General features: G+C 36.3%; 1 protein-coding gene across 3 annotated transcripts; it reads left to right on the forward strand.

The window, feature by feature from the left end:
• Window positions 1-2511: 2511 nt before the first annotated feature.
• Window positions 2512-11307, forward strand: ppil1 (peptidylprolyl isomerase (cyclophilin)-like 1). 3 transcript variants are annotated; one of them, XM_066665265.1, is made up of 4 exons: window positions 2512-2802; window positions 10160-10314; window positions 10822-10890; window positions 11026-11307. In XM_066665265.1, exons 1-4 carry the CDS (start codon window positions 2798-2800, stop codon window positions 11244-11246), a joined length of 450 nt encoding a protein of 149 aa, XP_066521362.1. In that variant the 5' UTR covers window positions 2512-2797; the 3' UTR covers window positions 11247-11307. The 3 variants fall into 3 exon arrangements, with proteins under 3 accessions (XP_066521362.1, XP_066521363.1, XP_066521361.1); XM_066665266.1 differs by lacking the exon at window positions 2512-2802 and adding an exon at window positions 6922-6945; XM_066665264.1 differs by lacking the exon at window positions 2512-2802 and adding an exon at window positions 8030-8211.
• Window positions 11308-16499: the final 5192 nt, after the last annotated feature.

A 16499-nucleotide genomic window follows, 5' to 3' on the forward strand; every position in this document is an offset into this window, starting at 1 on the left:
CCATACTCCTACCCAGGGGAGAAAGTGATGAAACAAACTCACAGACAAAGAGTGTTTGTGAACAAGAGAACCCTGACAACAACACCATCAGAAAAGTATTCCCTCAGGTCATTGCTCACCATAGGCTGGCTGGCTCTCTCTCTCTCTCTCTCTGTCTCTCTCTCTCTCTCTCTCTCTCTCTCTCTCTCTCTCTGACCAAGTGGTTTGAGTGGTGGCAAAGGTAGTGGTAGCTTGTTTTGTTGTTGCTGTATTGCAAAAAATCTCTGGAGGATGCTTTGATAGCCAGCTGATCCCAGTGTCCCACCTCTCTCTTGCCACTGAAAATTACACCAGGGAGCTCATTAGCAGCCCACATGAGCTGAGGATGGGTAAGAAGCAAACTGTCACCAGGGTTACAGTTCTGTATTGTGTTCCAGAGTAAACTCATATGTTCAATTCAATTTATAAAACATAAATTGTTCTAGCCAATACATCTCAATTAAACATGTGAGCAAAACTAGCCATTGGGAGTTAAAAGCAGTATTAGCTTTCTTGAAGTATATCTTTATGATATACCATCCATTTGATGAGATGCACAATGGACAAAAAAAAACATAAATAGTTAAGGTAAAGGCAAATGGCTAAAATCTATTATGCTCTGTATATTTGGTCTATATCTTTATAATGAAGTATGCAATTGGTCAGTGATTTAGAATTATTGAAGACTGCTGTGATGTGCTAAGTATGTGCATTGTAAATAAATGTATTCTAACATATAATAACATTGCACACCTTTAAACTTGTATGAATGCAGCGTGTACATTCAGTGAGCTTCTAGTATGTATACAGTGTATTCTGACTGGCATTTTTCAGGGCACTGTATTTTGTCTACGAGAAAGATCAGCCTTTCTGTTGCAAAATATATTTTGAAAGGAAATAACAAGAATGGGCTGCGTGGTGGTGCAGCAGGTAGTGTTGCAGTCACACAGCTCCAGGGACCTGGAAGTTGTGGGTTCAAGTCCCGCTCTGGGTGACTGTCTTTGAGGAGATTTTATTGTGTTCTCCCCGTGTCCGTGTAGGTTTCCTCCGGGTTCTCAGTTTCTTCCCAGAGTCCAAAAACACACGTTGGTAGGTGGATTGGCGACTCAAAAGTGTGTGTGTGTTGCCCTTTGAAGGACTGGCTCCCCCTCCTGGGTGTATTCCTGCCTTGTGCCCTGTGATTTCAGGTAGGCTCTGGATCCACCGCCACCCTGAACCGGTTACAGATAATGAATGAATGAAATAACAAGAATATGTTATTTTAATTCTGTTGAACCTTTATTTAATGGATAAAAACACAAAGAAAATATTTATAGTAATTTCACTGAACAACGTTTTTGCATGTTTTTGCATATAATCACACTACTGCCACACACTCTAAAAAAGTTGGGGCAATGGTATGTTTATCACTGTGTTATATCTATTTTCTATTAACTACACTGTTAAATCATTTGGGAACTAAACATCCCAGAAAAAGATGTCTTGATGGCAGAATAATGTCTCTCTAAATACCATATGTCTGACTCATCTACAAAAAAAAGTGTGTGTGGTTGTGGGGGGGGGGGTGCGCCTACAGCTGATAAATGTCTGAATAATCCCTTTCGAATTGAGCACAAAAAACTCGGCATCCATTTAAAAAAAAAAGCTGAAACACATATCTTTCCACTGATATGTTATGTTTATGATAAATTTATTTGCAGTCTTTTCTCTAAGAAATATTCTGTATTCTACTGCAATTCACAAAATTCAAAAAAGTTTGCCCCAAAGGCATGACCCATTTTTTTGCTTGAAAGATTTGAGCATTTGGTGGATGCTCCTTTTATGTTCAATCACAATACCCTCATGTTACCGGTTCAACTGCTCATAGTGTATTATTTCACAATGTTGTAATTTCAGTATTCCATAAACCTTTCAGAAGTGTCATCAAAATCAAAATGTTTTATTAATGATTTTGAACTTCACAGACCTATCAGCAGGTCCATAAGTCCATGAATTGTCCTCTTTGCATTGTATTCCATCTTGTCACAAAATAATAAGCCATATTATTTAGACATACTAATGAGCTTAAAAGGTGGGTTTTTAGATAACTGATGATTGTAAATCCATGATTTTACTGAATCAAATTCAATAAGTGAGTGCTTGGTGTTATTTATTAAATGTATATTCTTATCATTTAGTTCATGCTATTTATATTTTTGGCCCATTAAAACACATTTTTGGAATTGTGAGAGCAAATGTTTTTTTTACGCTAGCAGCTCTTTTTCATTTGTCCTATGGGAACATCTCGTATACAGGTGGTTACAGACCCTGAGCTGGAATGGGTTGGTGTGGGCGTGGTTTCTTAAACGCTTATGTCATATACCTTGGCCTTTTCTGGTCACATGACCAATCACAGAGCTTGAGACACACCTGTGTGTGCATGGAGCCTAAGGATTGGCCACATCATGAAAATGATACCTGGGCAGGGCTACAAGGTTTACCTGAAAACCCAGACTTCTTTGTAGAGGCAGTTTCTTCGCTTTAGGAGCTTAAGGAGATTGTGTTTCTTGTAGTGCCTGAGATTCCACCTCTATTGTTCTATTATTTTCTTTCACCACACAACATCAGCAATTCTGCTAAAACTGGTTTGTGAACATTTGGCCAACATGGAAGAAGAAGTCTGTCCTTCAGCAAATGGAAGGAGCAGGAAGTGAGCGTCTTTGGCTAAAGCAGAGCTGTGCGGCGACACAATGGCATCTCTTGTTAACGACTGAATACTGAATGACCACAAGAAGTATCAATGGGGTAACTTAATTATAACAATTTCTAATTACTTTATATTTTGATTATTGTAAACTAAACAATTGTTTATAAGACATTTTTGTAAGTGAGAATCATCTAAAAATTAAGATTATATAAATCATATTGTGAATTAGTGTGAAGATATATCCAATTGTACTATGTGAAATAATTATAATTATTTGTTTTATATATTAAGATATGGAAATCTAGCTGTTAACAGATTAACGTACATGACCTGACAAACCTGTTGGGTTGGTTCAAAACAAACAGAAAGAAAATGAGAACTTATTTGTTTAGATATTAAACAGGGAAAACAGAGTGAACATAAACTGCATTTTAATGCATATTTATTATGAAAGAATACTTTTATAATTATTTCAAAACCCCTTTTCTAAATTTTTTTTTTTTTTGGGGGGGGGGGCTTATTAGTTTAACTTGTTTCAGAAACACTGCACAGACTTGTATCATATTTCACTTTTATAATTAGTAAGGGGACTATGTAAGCAACTGTCACCATACCTTTTGATGTTGACGGAATGAGAGAGGGAGAGAAATATGTATTGTAAAAATTACTTGAAAAAAGTCATGAAACATGACTTTGTCTATTTGCATTTTTCCTAAGACCATTAATTAAATTCCACAAGATTGGTTTCAGTTGTAACCAGTCTGATAAGTATGCAATACAGGTTAGAGGTCAGTCAGATGCGGGCTCAGGTGTAGGTGACAATGGTGCCATTTTGATAAGCATGACTAAGCAAATTCATTGCCACTTAACAGTCTACTGAAAAAGCTGTGATGCGTGTTTTGATGAAAATGCAACTAACTACATTAGCTCTCATGAGTTTACACATCACTGGAGATCTTTCTGAAGTGAAGAATGCCTCAGAGACAGTTCAGTGTTAATTAGGCTGGGGTAACTTGGCAACGATAAATAACAGTTGGAGGATCTTTCAAGTGTTACAGGTTTGTAACCTTCAATTTTTTTATGGGTTGTAATCTACAAGAAGGATTCTGCAAGAAAATGGTGCCTACACATGTTGATTCCCTATTACGTTCTCTTTACATCAAATGATTTAGGCAGATTTACCATATAGTAAACTCCTAAACACTCATCATAACTTGTGTGGTATGGCACCAAAAAAATGACTTAAGATGGTCATCTCCATCTTACAAGGTAGTTTTGGATGTCATAGCTTTCTCTAATACTGCCTGGTAATGATGCAGATGGTCCTCTACAGGCATCATTAAAAATACTATCTGTATACAAATGTTTGTTCACATAAACATTGTCTTAAATCATGCATCATCTGGATACAACAGCTTTCTCAGTGTTAAGCAAAGCATGGTAAGATAAGAGGTGTTAAATGATTAAGCAGTGATGTTAACTTTCTGCTCTCAGGGCACATCTTACCCGGCAGTGCTGGGCTGATCATTGGTGTTCTAACACTGTCTGGTAATGATGCACACTGGGAGCACTGTGGACAACAAAACAATCCAGCAAATGGAAAGATGCATTCAGCATTTATATTCTGAAACAAATTTCTTATTTCAGCAGGAAACCGTCATAAGAATGTCAGTGATCTGTCAATACATAGTAATTGCCAACGTTTTAGCATATTATTAATTTAACAGTTTAAAAAGTCACACTTGACATTGGGGAAAGGGTGAAAAACTTACCAAGAGCAATGGTCCAGAAGTAGATATAGACAGTCTTTAACAGTCATTTATCTTTTTTGAAAGATATCTTATGTTAAACAGTTTAAATAATTTTAAAGACTGAAGTCTAATTTAGAAAAAAGTCTCTTATAGATGCCGCACTGAACTGAGTATCAACTTGTAGGAGGAAAACAATACGTTAAATGGAGACGACACTGGGTTTGCTCTTGACCCCTGCATTCATCCTGCTATTGTCAGTGGTTTCAAATTGAACCATTAGTTTTTCCCACCACACCCAGTTACATTAAGATGCTTGTAGAATGACTGCCATGCTGAGTGGTGTCAGTGTAACCCCCTCCCCAAGATACACAAATGCACACACCCCTAACAGTGTGCTCTGTCAACCTGTGATTGGTTCCCACAGCCCTACCTGTGTAGCTTTTATTGTGTTGGTGACACTGGAGATGTGTGTGTTTGGGGGTGGGGGGGGTTAACGCTCTTTTTCAGTGTACGATGACGGAAGAGGAAGTCATCACTGTCAGTGTAGAGAGATGACATTTATATTTGTTAAAGGTTACATCTTTTAATCATTATTTAAAGTGCTTAAAATGGCAGGCTGTAAGCAGTATTCATATTAATAAAATTTGAATGTTTTTGCACATATATCTATATATGGAAATGTTCCAAAGCCTAAATAATTCAGCACATGAACATTTTAAAGCCTTGTGAGCTGGGTGTTACACAAACCAGCATTTAACGACCATGTCATGTTCAAGGTAATGTTTGCCAAGGGCCTGCTCTTAAACTCCAGTGTAACCAAACCTTTCTTTACTTTACCCCAACCCCCCCACTCACCACTACCAGCAATCCACTCGTTATGTTCATGCTATTTGTTTGTTGTTTATAGCCATTGTACACTCTGACTATTAAAATAACTTTGTTTCTTCATCTAATTATTCTCTTATTTTCTTTCCTTTCTGCAGTCTCACCACAAAGTAAAATCCCTCTGAGTTATTCACTCTACCTTTTTATAATATCCTCTGATTTGCGTCTTACCAGGCATGTTTAGATGTTGCTACACTCTCTAATACTGCCTGGTAATGCCGCCAATCACAAGGAAGTTGCACATCATTCTGACCTCCTTGCTAATCTTAGTAAATATTGTAATTTTTTTTTTACACACATGAATCCATCTTTGACCTATTCCTCTTTGCCTTGAGACTTTAGCCATATATGTTTGTATGACTTTTTATGTCATAATATAATGGTCATCGTGATGACATATTGATTTACTTGAATGTAACAGCCTGTTTTTCCAATAAAGTGTCTTTGAGCTTTTCTCATATGTCATGTTTTAATTTATTTCTATGGGTTGAATGCTTAAAAAAACACATTTGTCATTTACTTTATTTACTGTAATCTATGTAAATGAAGTAGAAATTACAGGTCATGCAAATTTTAGCATACTAGAATGAATAATAGTTAACATTGTCTGACATTTGCTGAAATATGTCAGAAAAGGCTGGTATGTAATTGGAATATATAGGTTCTTAAACTGTGGAAATGGCTTCTAACTACATTCCCATCATTTTGGCATGCAGTGTCACATTCACACTTCTATGGGGTTGAGGGTTCGAGCCTTACTCAGGGTGACTGTCTGTAAGGAGTTTGTGTTCTCCCTGTGTCTGCGTGGGTTTCCTCCCATGGTCCAAAAACACACATTAATAGGTGAATTGGCTACTCAAGTGTCCATAGTTGGGTGTGTGTATAATTAATATATAATAGAATCTCCTGGGAAGGATTGGTGCCCGATCTAGGGTGTGTGCCCAGTTATTGCAGGTAGGATTTTGACCCACCGTGACCCTGAATTAGATAAGCTTACAGACAATGAACGAATTAATGTCTGCAATAGTCCATCCAATTCAGGGCCTCGGCAGGTCTGAAGCCCACATTCCAGAGAGCACACCAACAGAGGGTTCGAACCCATGTTGCCCATGAATGATTTAATGCATCTTTAAATTTTAATATTTGATTACCATTGAGAAAAAATGTAAGAAAATGAGCAAATGTGTCTAATAGACCTTTGCAGCCACTCTGCTTTGTCATTTAAGCTGTGAAATTCTCTCTCTCATATAAATGAGAGAGATAAAATTCAACAGTATTGTATAATTTTATATAATGTGCCTGTAAATGCAGTAAGATGGTCTATTAAAATAACACTTGTAATAAATATTAGTGCTATTTCACTATAATAAAATGTATACAAAATAAAATACTAAGTATTGTAATACCATTTTATTTAGTATACTATAATACCATAAATACATATTAGGTAATATTTGAGATCTGTTTTGGACTGTACGACGTTATTGTACAGCCTGAATTGCATATTAATTAGGCATCTTTCCAAGGCGGTATTATATGACGCAGCAGGAGTTCTCACTTAGACCAACCCCCACCCCCACCCTTCCCAAAACGAAGGCATCACGTGTAAGTCGCTAGCTAGCTTTTTAAAAACATTACTTAGTAATGTTAGTAACATTATTTAGTAAATCACTCACATGAAGATGTTGCATCCGTTTTACCGTTCCATCTTAAATGCTGAAGTGGCGACACAGGTTTCAGGCTAAAGATGTTTTTAATCGCTTTGAACTTCGCCGGCTTTTAAGGAACAAAACATTAAAATAAGAAGCTAGATTTATTTTATGTGGACTGTGTTTTCTGCTCAATATAAGCAGAAATGTATAAAACCCAGAACTTCACATCTACTACAAACTCAATGTATGTGCCATTTTAAGGTGGAAGGGAAAATTTGAACAAATTCCTAAAACAAATTCATAATCTGGTGGCTGCAGTAGAGGTATGTGCTGCTGTGGGTAGTTATACAGTAAATACATAATACTGCAGTGAGTACATTGATGTATAAACCTGAAGTATGAGGCTGAGGCACTGGTTAAGGTGCTAACTTTTTTTTTTTTTTTTTTTTTTTTCAAATTGTAGATTGTGTATTGGTCCCAGCATGATGGATGAGATATAGAACAAAAGCTACAGTGACTTTCAGTGACATTATTCCCATTTATTCAGAATTAGTTAACACATGGTTCCCATGGATAGTATGAATTTAATTTTTAGGGCAAGAAAACTGCTGACAGATTTTGATTGGCCTGTGCCTTTAATGTAAAAAAAGGTAGCTACAGGCCTAAGGTTTGTATGGTAGTAACCAATAACATTGGGTGATTTTGCTCTATAATATATTGTTGGTGACCCCTGATTACAAAGGTTGTTGTGTGGACACATTAGATGGTATAATAGATTTATCATTAACATATCACAGACATTACAGTAAACATGCAAGTTTGTCATTGTATAATTTGTACCCTGACTTAGAAGGATAATTTATGCCTAATATAGAGGACTGTACAGTAGGGATGTCATATCTCAGTATGTCAATAATCTACGGATTGTCATCTTGTTAGTGTCTGTTTAATGTAGTTTCTCTTTAGGCTTTTCTAACAAGACAACAGAAGCATTGCATGTTTGAGCTCTTCCGCTCCACTAGATGGTACTCTATATCATTATTAGCTTCTCACCTCGAAACCATACAATGAAGAAGCAGCACACGTTCCTAATCACATTTTTGCAGTAGTTTTAAAGGTTATTAAGCCGCATACACCCTCTCTTTAGCTATTTACAACCAGCTATGTCCGGAATACCGCCAGATTCATGGCAGCCGTCAACGGTTTCCCTTGAAACCACGTAAGTCCAGAGTTTAACTCTGCTGTGTTTTGTCTGAGATAACATTAGCTACAATACGTCGTCCATAAACGCGCTTTGCTCTCAGTTTAAGGGACAATCCACTGTTTTTTTTCCAGAGTTCTTATGCCATTTCAGTCGTTGATATATAAATTCAAGAAGAGCTGAAGTGAAATAATTGTAGAGGAGCTAATTGTCTACTTCACACCGCAATCTTTTAATCAGAGGCTGTCCTCTTTGGTGGAGCATTTGGATGGGATGGGTGGGCAACAAAAATGAATGCAATGACAACATCCAATGTGTTTAACAGAGTTTGGGGGCATTACATACCTTACATAAGTATATAATAGTTTCTCAGGTACTCATTCTTTCCCTCCGTTTTTTTTTTTGGCATGACGTGTTAAGGAAGTCTTTCACGTCGGATCAGTTGCAGAGTCAGTACAAAACGACACACCGACGTTTTCATGGGACATGTCCTTATGAGAGATTAAAAATGCTGGAATTTTGCTGTCTACAGTGCTAGGATAGTGCTTTGGAGCTAGGATAACATGTAAATAGACAAATATTTGTAAAGAAATTAAACAACTTACTGTATAGTGTGTGTTATAGTGTGGGTTTTTTTTTTTTTTTTTTTTGGATCCACAGAAATCTTGTCTCCAAATTTATCATTCACCATGATGATTATGCCTGTTATTCTGTTGTTCATAACACATTCTAGAATAGACAATTTTCTCATCTCACTCTTGATGACTTAACAAGTGAAAGAATTTAACTATTTTTCTTCTTAGATTGTAACCCTATAAAATGTACAATAAATGCCATAAGATATTTAAAACATATCTACTTAAATATCACACATATATTGGCTTTATAATTGAACAAATATTTTGGACACTAACAAAACCCTGCCACTCGCATGACAATTTGAGGCCCTCAAACCATTTATGAGACACTATATATATTCAAATTTTGCCCATTAGTAGAGATACAAACTAAAACATCCTCTCAACTTTAAAAGGAAATAAGGATACTAAAGCATACTAGAACTGAGGCTGATATAGCTACAGCAATATATCATTAAAATAAATTATGAAACTTATAAATTGTTAGGAGAATTAAATTAAAATGAAGGGAGCTTAATGTACAGTATGTTTTATTTAAAAATGTTGAAAAATTACATTCACTTCAATATCCAATTAAATCTAGCCCCAGCCAGCACAATGTTTTGGTCTGCCATGTGCTCAACATGGACTAGCTGCGCTCAAGGTGCACATAAGGTCTAGGTGGGTTGGTACATGGGCTTTTGGTAGGACCAGGGTGCGCTGCCTGTAAAGGATAATTGTGGGCTACTACTTAACCTTATATATGAAGCTCCTAGGGACCCATAGTGGGTTTTCACAATTTAGAGACATACTGTATTTCTTATGTGGGCTGCCAATATTGGCCTTTTGTTAAATCCCTACTGGTCCTATCGCTAACCATTTAAGACATCCATACATGGGGCCAACATTTAACCTGATAAAACTTGCAGGTACATGGGTTATTCATATATGCAACACAGATGTCTAGGGCTCATGCAAATTAGCAAATCAGCAAATTATTTAACCAGTTTATCTGGTTTCCGTAGTCCAGTTTTAAATCCTGCAGAGAAAATATCCATAGTGTAATTCAAGGCATTATGGGTTTTTTTTTTATATTGCTGTATAATGCTTACATAATAAACCGCAATACATTTGCCTCCATATATCATTCCTTAGTACTATCTAATGATGTATAACCCCTTACTGTCTTCTAAATACAGTCCCATATAATGAATTTATCTACATTTTTGTAGAACCACATTTGCATGTATTTCACAAGGCATTGCCTGTATAAAACTATGGCAGAAAATATTTCACATAAACATGTGTGGCTGTATCATTAAATAACTGCCTGTTTTTATCGTCTTCAGTATGGGAACATTGGTGCTGGAGCTGTACTGGAATCATGCGCCTAAAACCTGCAAGAACTTTGCAGAGTTGGGCAAACGAGGATATTACAACAACACCAAGTTCCATCGCATCATTAAAGACTTCATGGTCCAAGGGGGTGACCCAACAGGAACAGGTGAGTCTCCTCATTTAGTGCTGAGTTTTAAAGAGAGAGAGAGAGAGAGAGAGAATGTAAGAACATTGGTAAAAGTCTAGGCTTTTAAAAGCATCTGGCTGGTTAAGATTAATCTTGTATTATTGTCTTTACTTGCCAAGACTTTAACAGTTTAATAGTGTTGTAATTTGTTACTATATCCTGTAGTGTTATCCCCACAGTATAGAGCAGGTCTTAAAAACAAATATACAAATAATTTATGCACATGAAAATGATCTTCCCATGTGTAACAATTCTGTAGACTTCTTGGATAAAGGGTTGTGTAAGGCTTGAGTAAGAACCACACTAGCACATGCAATAAGCTGTCAGTCAAGTGTGTTCAGCATTTATATTCTGTAAACCCTATTTTACTTGCATACAATCAGTGTAAACTAAAAGAAGGGACTGCTTTTCTGGACAATTAGAGATTCGGGGTTAATGTTTTTGCAGTTCAGTGGACTGAAAACCAGTTTCTTTCTGCCCTCTCAGGCCGTGGTGGTGCATCAATTTTTGGGAAACAATTTGAAGATGAGCTTCACCCAGAACTTAAATTCACAGGTGAGAAATATTTTAGATTATCTACCTACATTGACGGTGTCTGTGTATGCTGAGTTTTAAAATGCCTACAATAGCCCGATAATATTTAAAAAGCTTCTCAAGTTTTTTGAGGGTTTGTTTGATTTTATTCTGTAGGTGCTGGAATCCTTGCGATGGCTAATGCAGGTCCGGACACAAATGGGAGTCAATTCTTCCTGACGTTGGCGCCCACACAGTGGCTTGATGGCAAACACAGTATATTTGGCCGGGTTTGTCAGGGCATTGGTGTTCTCAATCGAATTGGTATGGTGGAGACTAACAGTCAAGATCGCCCTATTGATGACATAAAGATACTCAGGGTCACTGTACCTAATTGAAATATATCTGACCTCAAGATTTCTTATTGTTTTGTACAGTCTTTTCTATCAATAAACAACATGTGGTTTGTAATTTGTCATTGCATCAGAGCTTATTTGGTTTAAAATGTTTTTGGTATGGCACTTAGAATTTTATTATAAGTACCTTTTTTTCTATTAAATTACAGGTATACAATTGAATCACATGGTTCAATTTTCTAAATATTGGCATTTAATCAGGAGCCTGCAAGATCCAACTTCACTCAGCACAATGCTAGTCAATGCAGGTGTCTGTAAAAAGAGATTTCTAATTCAACAAAGATATTCTTTGTAGAAGCCCCAGTGTCTGCAAATGAGTGAAAAGGCAGACTGTTTCGGTCCGGTGTGCTAATATCTCTCTCTCTCTCTCTCTCTCTCTGCCAATGGCAGAGGAATCTGGAGTATTTTTAGACAACGGAGAGAAGAATAAAAATGAGGATATTGCTTATGGCTGCTCCATAGATGGGTAACATTAACTTACATTTGTTGTTTCGGATCACTTGAGGTAGAAATATCTCCAAAATCTGTAGATGTCTAACTATTACTGAAAGTGCTAGCTACAAAACTAAACATCTCGAGTTATAAACGAGTTTCTGTGGTAATTGAAATAGTGGATACAACTTACAAACAACAGTTGATTTGCTGCCATCAAACACACCATGCCACCTTAAATGACGCTTAGCTTCAGAATTAAAAATAAGAATGAAAAATTAAAAACTAAATTAGATTTTTATAACTGTAGAAGAAACAATGATGAATGCAAATTCCTTTTGTCAGTTTTTGGTGGGTCCTTTTTCATGGAAAGACCAGCAAATTGTCAATGTCTGGAGTTCAGTTTCATAACTTTGAGGAACACTCTGTGAGACATTTACTGTACTTAGTCATAACATGTCCAGGGTGTGTGATCACAGTTTAAGGAAACAGTCATAGCTAAAACACTGCTGCCTCTCACAGCATTGCTAAAGATGTGGACAGTCCAGACCAGAGCTCTTAGATCCCGCCCTTCGAGGTCCTAGCTGTCATCCCTCCCTCTGTCCAGTCATTTTACAGTCCACCTTGTGGCCAGGTCTACATTGTCTCTTAGCCATTAAAATGACCAAGTGAACATTCATTGATTCATCATCTGTAACTGCTTATCCAGTTAAGGTGTGTGTGTTTTAAACAAATTAAGGAGTAAAATTGTGTTTGAAAAGCCTTGCGTATTTACCTATTTAAGATGGAATGGAGAAATCAAGTTTGGTATTACACAGCAAATATAAGAATTTCACTAGTAGTTTAGATGTTTTAGTGAGGTCGGTAAAGTTAGGTATTGGATATTCGAGTTTCGCCCCTCCCCCTGCTCACAAGCAACGTCCTAAAATCTCAGAAATTTCATTTTATTAATCGTCGAGGATCAGAGGACAAACTACAGAAATTATATAAAAAATACCAAAATACAACATTTTTCCACTTCGCGGAGTACATTTACTGAAAATAGCCCGAATGGCTGCAGCGGGCGCCCAAGACTCTAAGGAATCGTCAGTAAAGAGCGGAACCTTTTTAAAAACGTAAACCATCCACGTAGATGAGCAGCGAGCAAGTGATACATATAAAGACTCAAAACATAACGTACAACAAACGGGAGGTACACACCAATAGCCAACCGTAACAACCTTCTCAATTTTATTTATTTATACATATGAATATTTCGTTTTAAGCAATGTACACATTGTAAACATATACATGTAGTGCGATGTAGTGAGACATCCGTGTAACATACAGATGTAATATCAGTTGTAGTCTACAGAGACACATTATAAATAAGGTAACCAAAAAATATTTAACCAAACTAAAGGTTGTAGTATGTTGGCCAGACATGTCTCTGTAGACTACAACCAGTTTTAGATCCATATATCTTTCGGATGTCTCACAGAAGCTATTTGTACCTTTAAAAAATAAATGAAATTTTAACAAAGACATATTTTAAAAAACTAAACGTAGTATGTTGGTCAGATGTGTCTCTGTAGAGTATAACTGATTTTAGATCAATATATCATACGGATGTCACACAGTAGCAATTTGTAACTTTAAAAAACTTATCAAAATTTAACGAAAACATATTTTAAAAACTAAAGGTTGTAGTATGTCAGACAGACATGTCTCTGTAGACTACAACCAGTTTTAGATCCATATATCATACGGATGTCTCACAGTAGCAATTAGTAACTCTAAAAAAAATTATCAAAATTTAACTAAGACATATTTTTAAACACTAAAGGTTGTAGTATGTTGGTCAGATGTGTCTCTGTAGACTACAACCGATATTAGATCCATATATCATAAGGATATCTCACAGTAGCAGTTTGTAACTTTAAAAATGCTCTAAAAATTTAATGATGACATATTTTAAGAAACCAAAGGTTGTAGTATGTTGGCCACGTGTCTCTGTAGACTACAACTGGTTTTAGATCTGTATGTTACCCGGATGTCTCACAGTAGCTATTTGTTACTTTAAAAAATTAATCATAATTTAACAAAGATATATTTAAAGAAACTAAAGGTTATAGTATATTGGTCAGGCATGTCTCTGTAGACTACAACTGATTTAAGATCCCTATATCATAAGGTTACCTCACAGTAGCGATTTGTAACTTTAAAAAATTCATCAAAATTTAACAAAGACATATTTTAAAAAACTAAAGACTGTAGTATGTTGGTCAGATGTGTCTACTGTAGACTGATACTTACATTCTGCAAAATATTGACAGTTGGTCAATAAAAATATTTTAAAACCTGTTAAAAAAGCTGCTCAAATTATTGCCTTCCCCACCATTACTTCATTCAAACAGCTACATGTTCTTTCTGAGCAATTTCATTAAACAATATCATAAAAGGTTAAAAAGCTATTGAAATTTATTTTCACAAACACATCCCCACGGGCCAGCAATGGTTAAATTGACCAAAATAAGAGGTGTAGTATGTCATGTGGGTTGCACTTTATCAAATACAACTTGTTCTGAAACAATATCATCAAAGGTTCAAAAGCTATTGAAATTTATAATGAACAATGTATCACCACGGGCCAGTAAGGGTTAAATTTGCCAAAATAAGAGGTTAAATTTATCAAGGTAAGAGATGTAGTATACATCATGTGTGAGGTTCGTCATCTTCGTTTTTACTGCGCAGTGTAGTTTGTAAACGGTCCCTTAGCTCTCGCGGAGATGGCGGCAGCCCATAGAAAACAATATATTTCGTGTTTTTTAAATGGCAAACATGTCTGACATAAACTGAGTTGTAGTTGCTTGTCTTGGATCCCCAAAACAATACTTTGCAAGTATTAAGTAATTTGCATGCACCGTTTGAGAATTATTGAAATAAGAAATCTGAATATGCGAATACGTTACCGACCTGTTTTAGAGACATGGTGTACACTCGGTCGTGGGTTTTAAATGGATAAAATTGGAAAACGAGTTTTGTTTATAAATCTAGTGCTAGCTTCGGCTCTTAAGGTGAAACAGAGAATTCAACAACCTGGCGAGTTGATTAGGTCTCGAAATCCGACACATGTAGGATATCTAAGGTGGAACAAAATGTTTGACTACGAAAACTGGAGAATATCTGCCTCCTTAACGACATTTATGGTGGAAGGGAAAATAGATAAGTAACACCAGCCTTGTGTAGTCGAAATAGTTCAGGTAGATTTGGACAGAAAAGACGTGTAAACGCAGGGAAATGACAGCCGTATGTTCACTTTTTTGCGTAGACAGATTTTTTAGTGAAACGTTGAACAATTTTCTGTGTAAATGTGTTGCTTATACACATTATTCTTAGCTATTACCGTCCAAATTCTTAAACTCGTCTCTTGCTTGTTCCTTCAGTTTTTCCTCAAACTGGCGACCTGTTCGAGCTTCACTTCTGGGGAGGAGGCAGACAGCTCTCTCCACTGTTTTGAAACTGTATTATAGTTCCGATTTTAAACGCTTGGTGTCAGTATTACAGATTGCTCCTTTAATGATGTACAGTACTTGAACTTTTAAGTATGTTCAAGAATGATTTAGAGTGCAGACCCTTGCTAGACGCCGGTGCCATCGAACAATCAGAACACATAATATAAATGTCCAACTGGGAAATATGAAACATATTTTGAAATTGACACGACCCTGAAATGAATTAAGCAGCAACGATGATGATGTTTTGATATTTTCTAAAATGACTGATAGAAATGACATATTTATAAGTAATGTGGTCAATAACAAATTCTGTCACTTTTATTTTAACTGTTGTTGGAAGTTCCAGCAGAAAGTACTGAGTAATTAAGTGCTACTTGTGTTTGATTCCCTCTCCTAGCTTTCAGTTTTATCCTGGATGTCTCACCTTCTGAAGGGAGAGACACTGTTGATTGAGTTTGGAGCTGGATATTAAACACTGTCCAACATACATCTAAGTCACACAATCACTTTACAGTATGAAATATTTAAATAACGTAGGAGTCAAAAAAAAAAAAAAAACTTACATTTTCCTAAATTTCAAAGTCCAAGCACATCCCAAATTCAAGCTTTTCTATTCTTGTCTGATGAACTCATTTTATCTGGCAACATTCATAATCTTTTTGCAAGATGATTATCTGCTCCAAGGTGACTTTAACCTTGTGACAGAATGTTATTCAGATGAAGGCCAAACAGATGATTCTTCTATTACAAGAGTATTTAGTAATTCCAAGAGCTTAATTTCTCAGTTGGGAAATGGTTCAACACTGCAGCAAAGTTCTGTCTCGACAAATATTTTGTTTTGATAGAATTTGGACTGGAGGCCTAATCCGCAGTAAGATGCCTATAATAATCAGAGGAGATCAAAAGGCTTAATTAAATTTTGCTGACTAGCATGTATTGACAGAGACCTAGTTCAGAGTTCTCTTTAGTGATGAGCAAGTGGAGTTTATTTTGGGTCTGAGGGGAAACTTGTGGTGCTTTTCCATTGCATGGTAAATACTCTACTCAACTCTTGGCTCTACCTACTTTTTGGTGCCCGGTACCTATTTTGTTAACCACTAGCATTTCCCTCTGAAATGTAGCCAATGAGGACCAAAAAAAAAAAAAAACAGTCACTCCTGAGCCACAGGTTTTGGCAGCAGTCACAATAAGCATTGTTTGATCTTCATGATGAAGCACATTGGTGACAAAGTTATAATTAAGAAATCCACTAAAGTTACCAAACTGGAAAAGACTGTAAGAAGAATGGAGAAAAAAATCAACCCAT

The sequence above is a fragment of the Hoplias malabaricus genome, chromosome 3, assembly GCF_029633855.1.
Source record: "Hoplias malabaricus isolate fHopMal1 chromosome 3, fHopMal1.hap1, whole genome shotgun sequence".
Lineage (NCBI taxonomy): Eukaryota > Metazoa > Chordata > Actinopteri > Characiformes > Erythrinidae > Hoplias > Hoplias malabaricus.

What these genes read in the sequence shown, in the direction of transcription:
- ppil1 (XM_066665264.1), top strand. Translation starts at nt 8,156, where the DNA reads ATGTCCGGAATACCGCCAGATTCATGGCAGCCGTCAACGGTTTCCCTT. An exon ending in ACGGTTTCCCTTGAAACCAC is followed by an intron (nt 8,212 to 10,159) that starts GTAAGTCCAGAG and finishes TATCGTCTTCAG; the next exon opens with TATGGGAACATTGGTGCTGG. An exon ending in CCCAGAACTTAAATTCACAG is followed by an intron (nt 10,891 to 11,025) that starts GTGAGAAATATT and finishes TTTATTCTGTAG; the next exon opens with GTGCTGGAATCCTTGCGATG.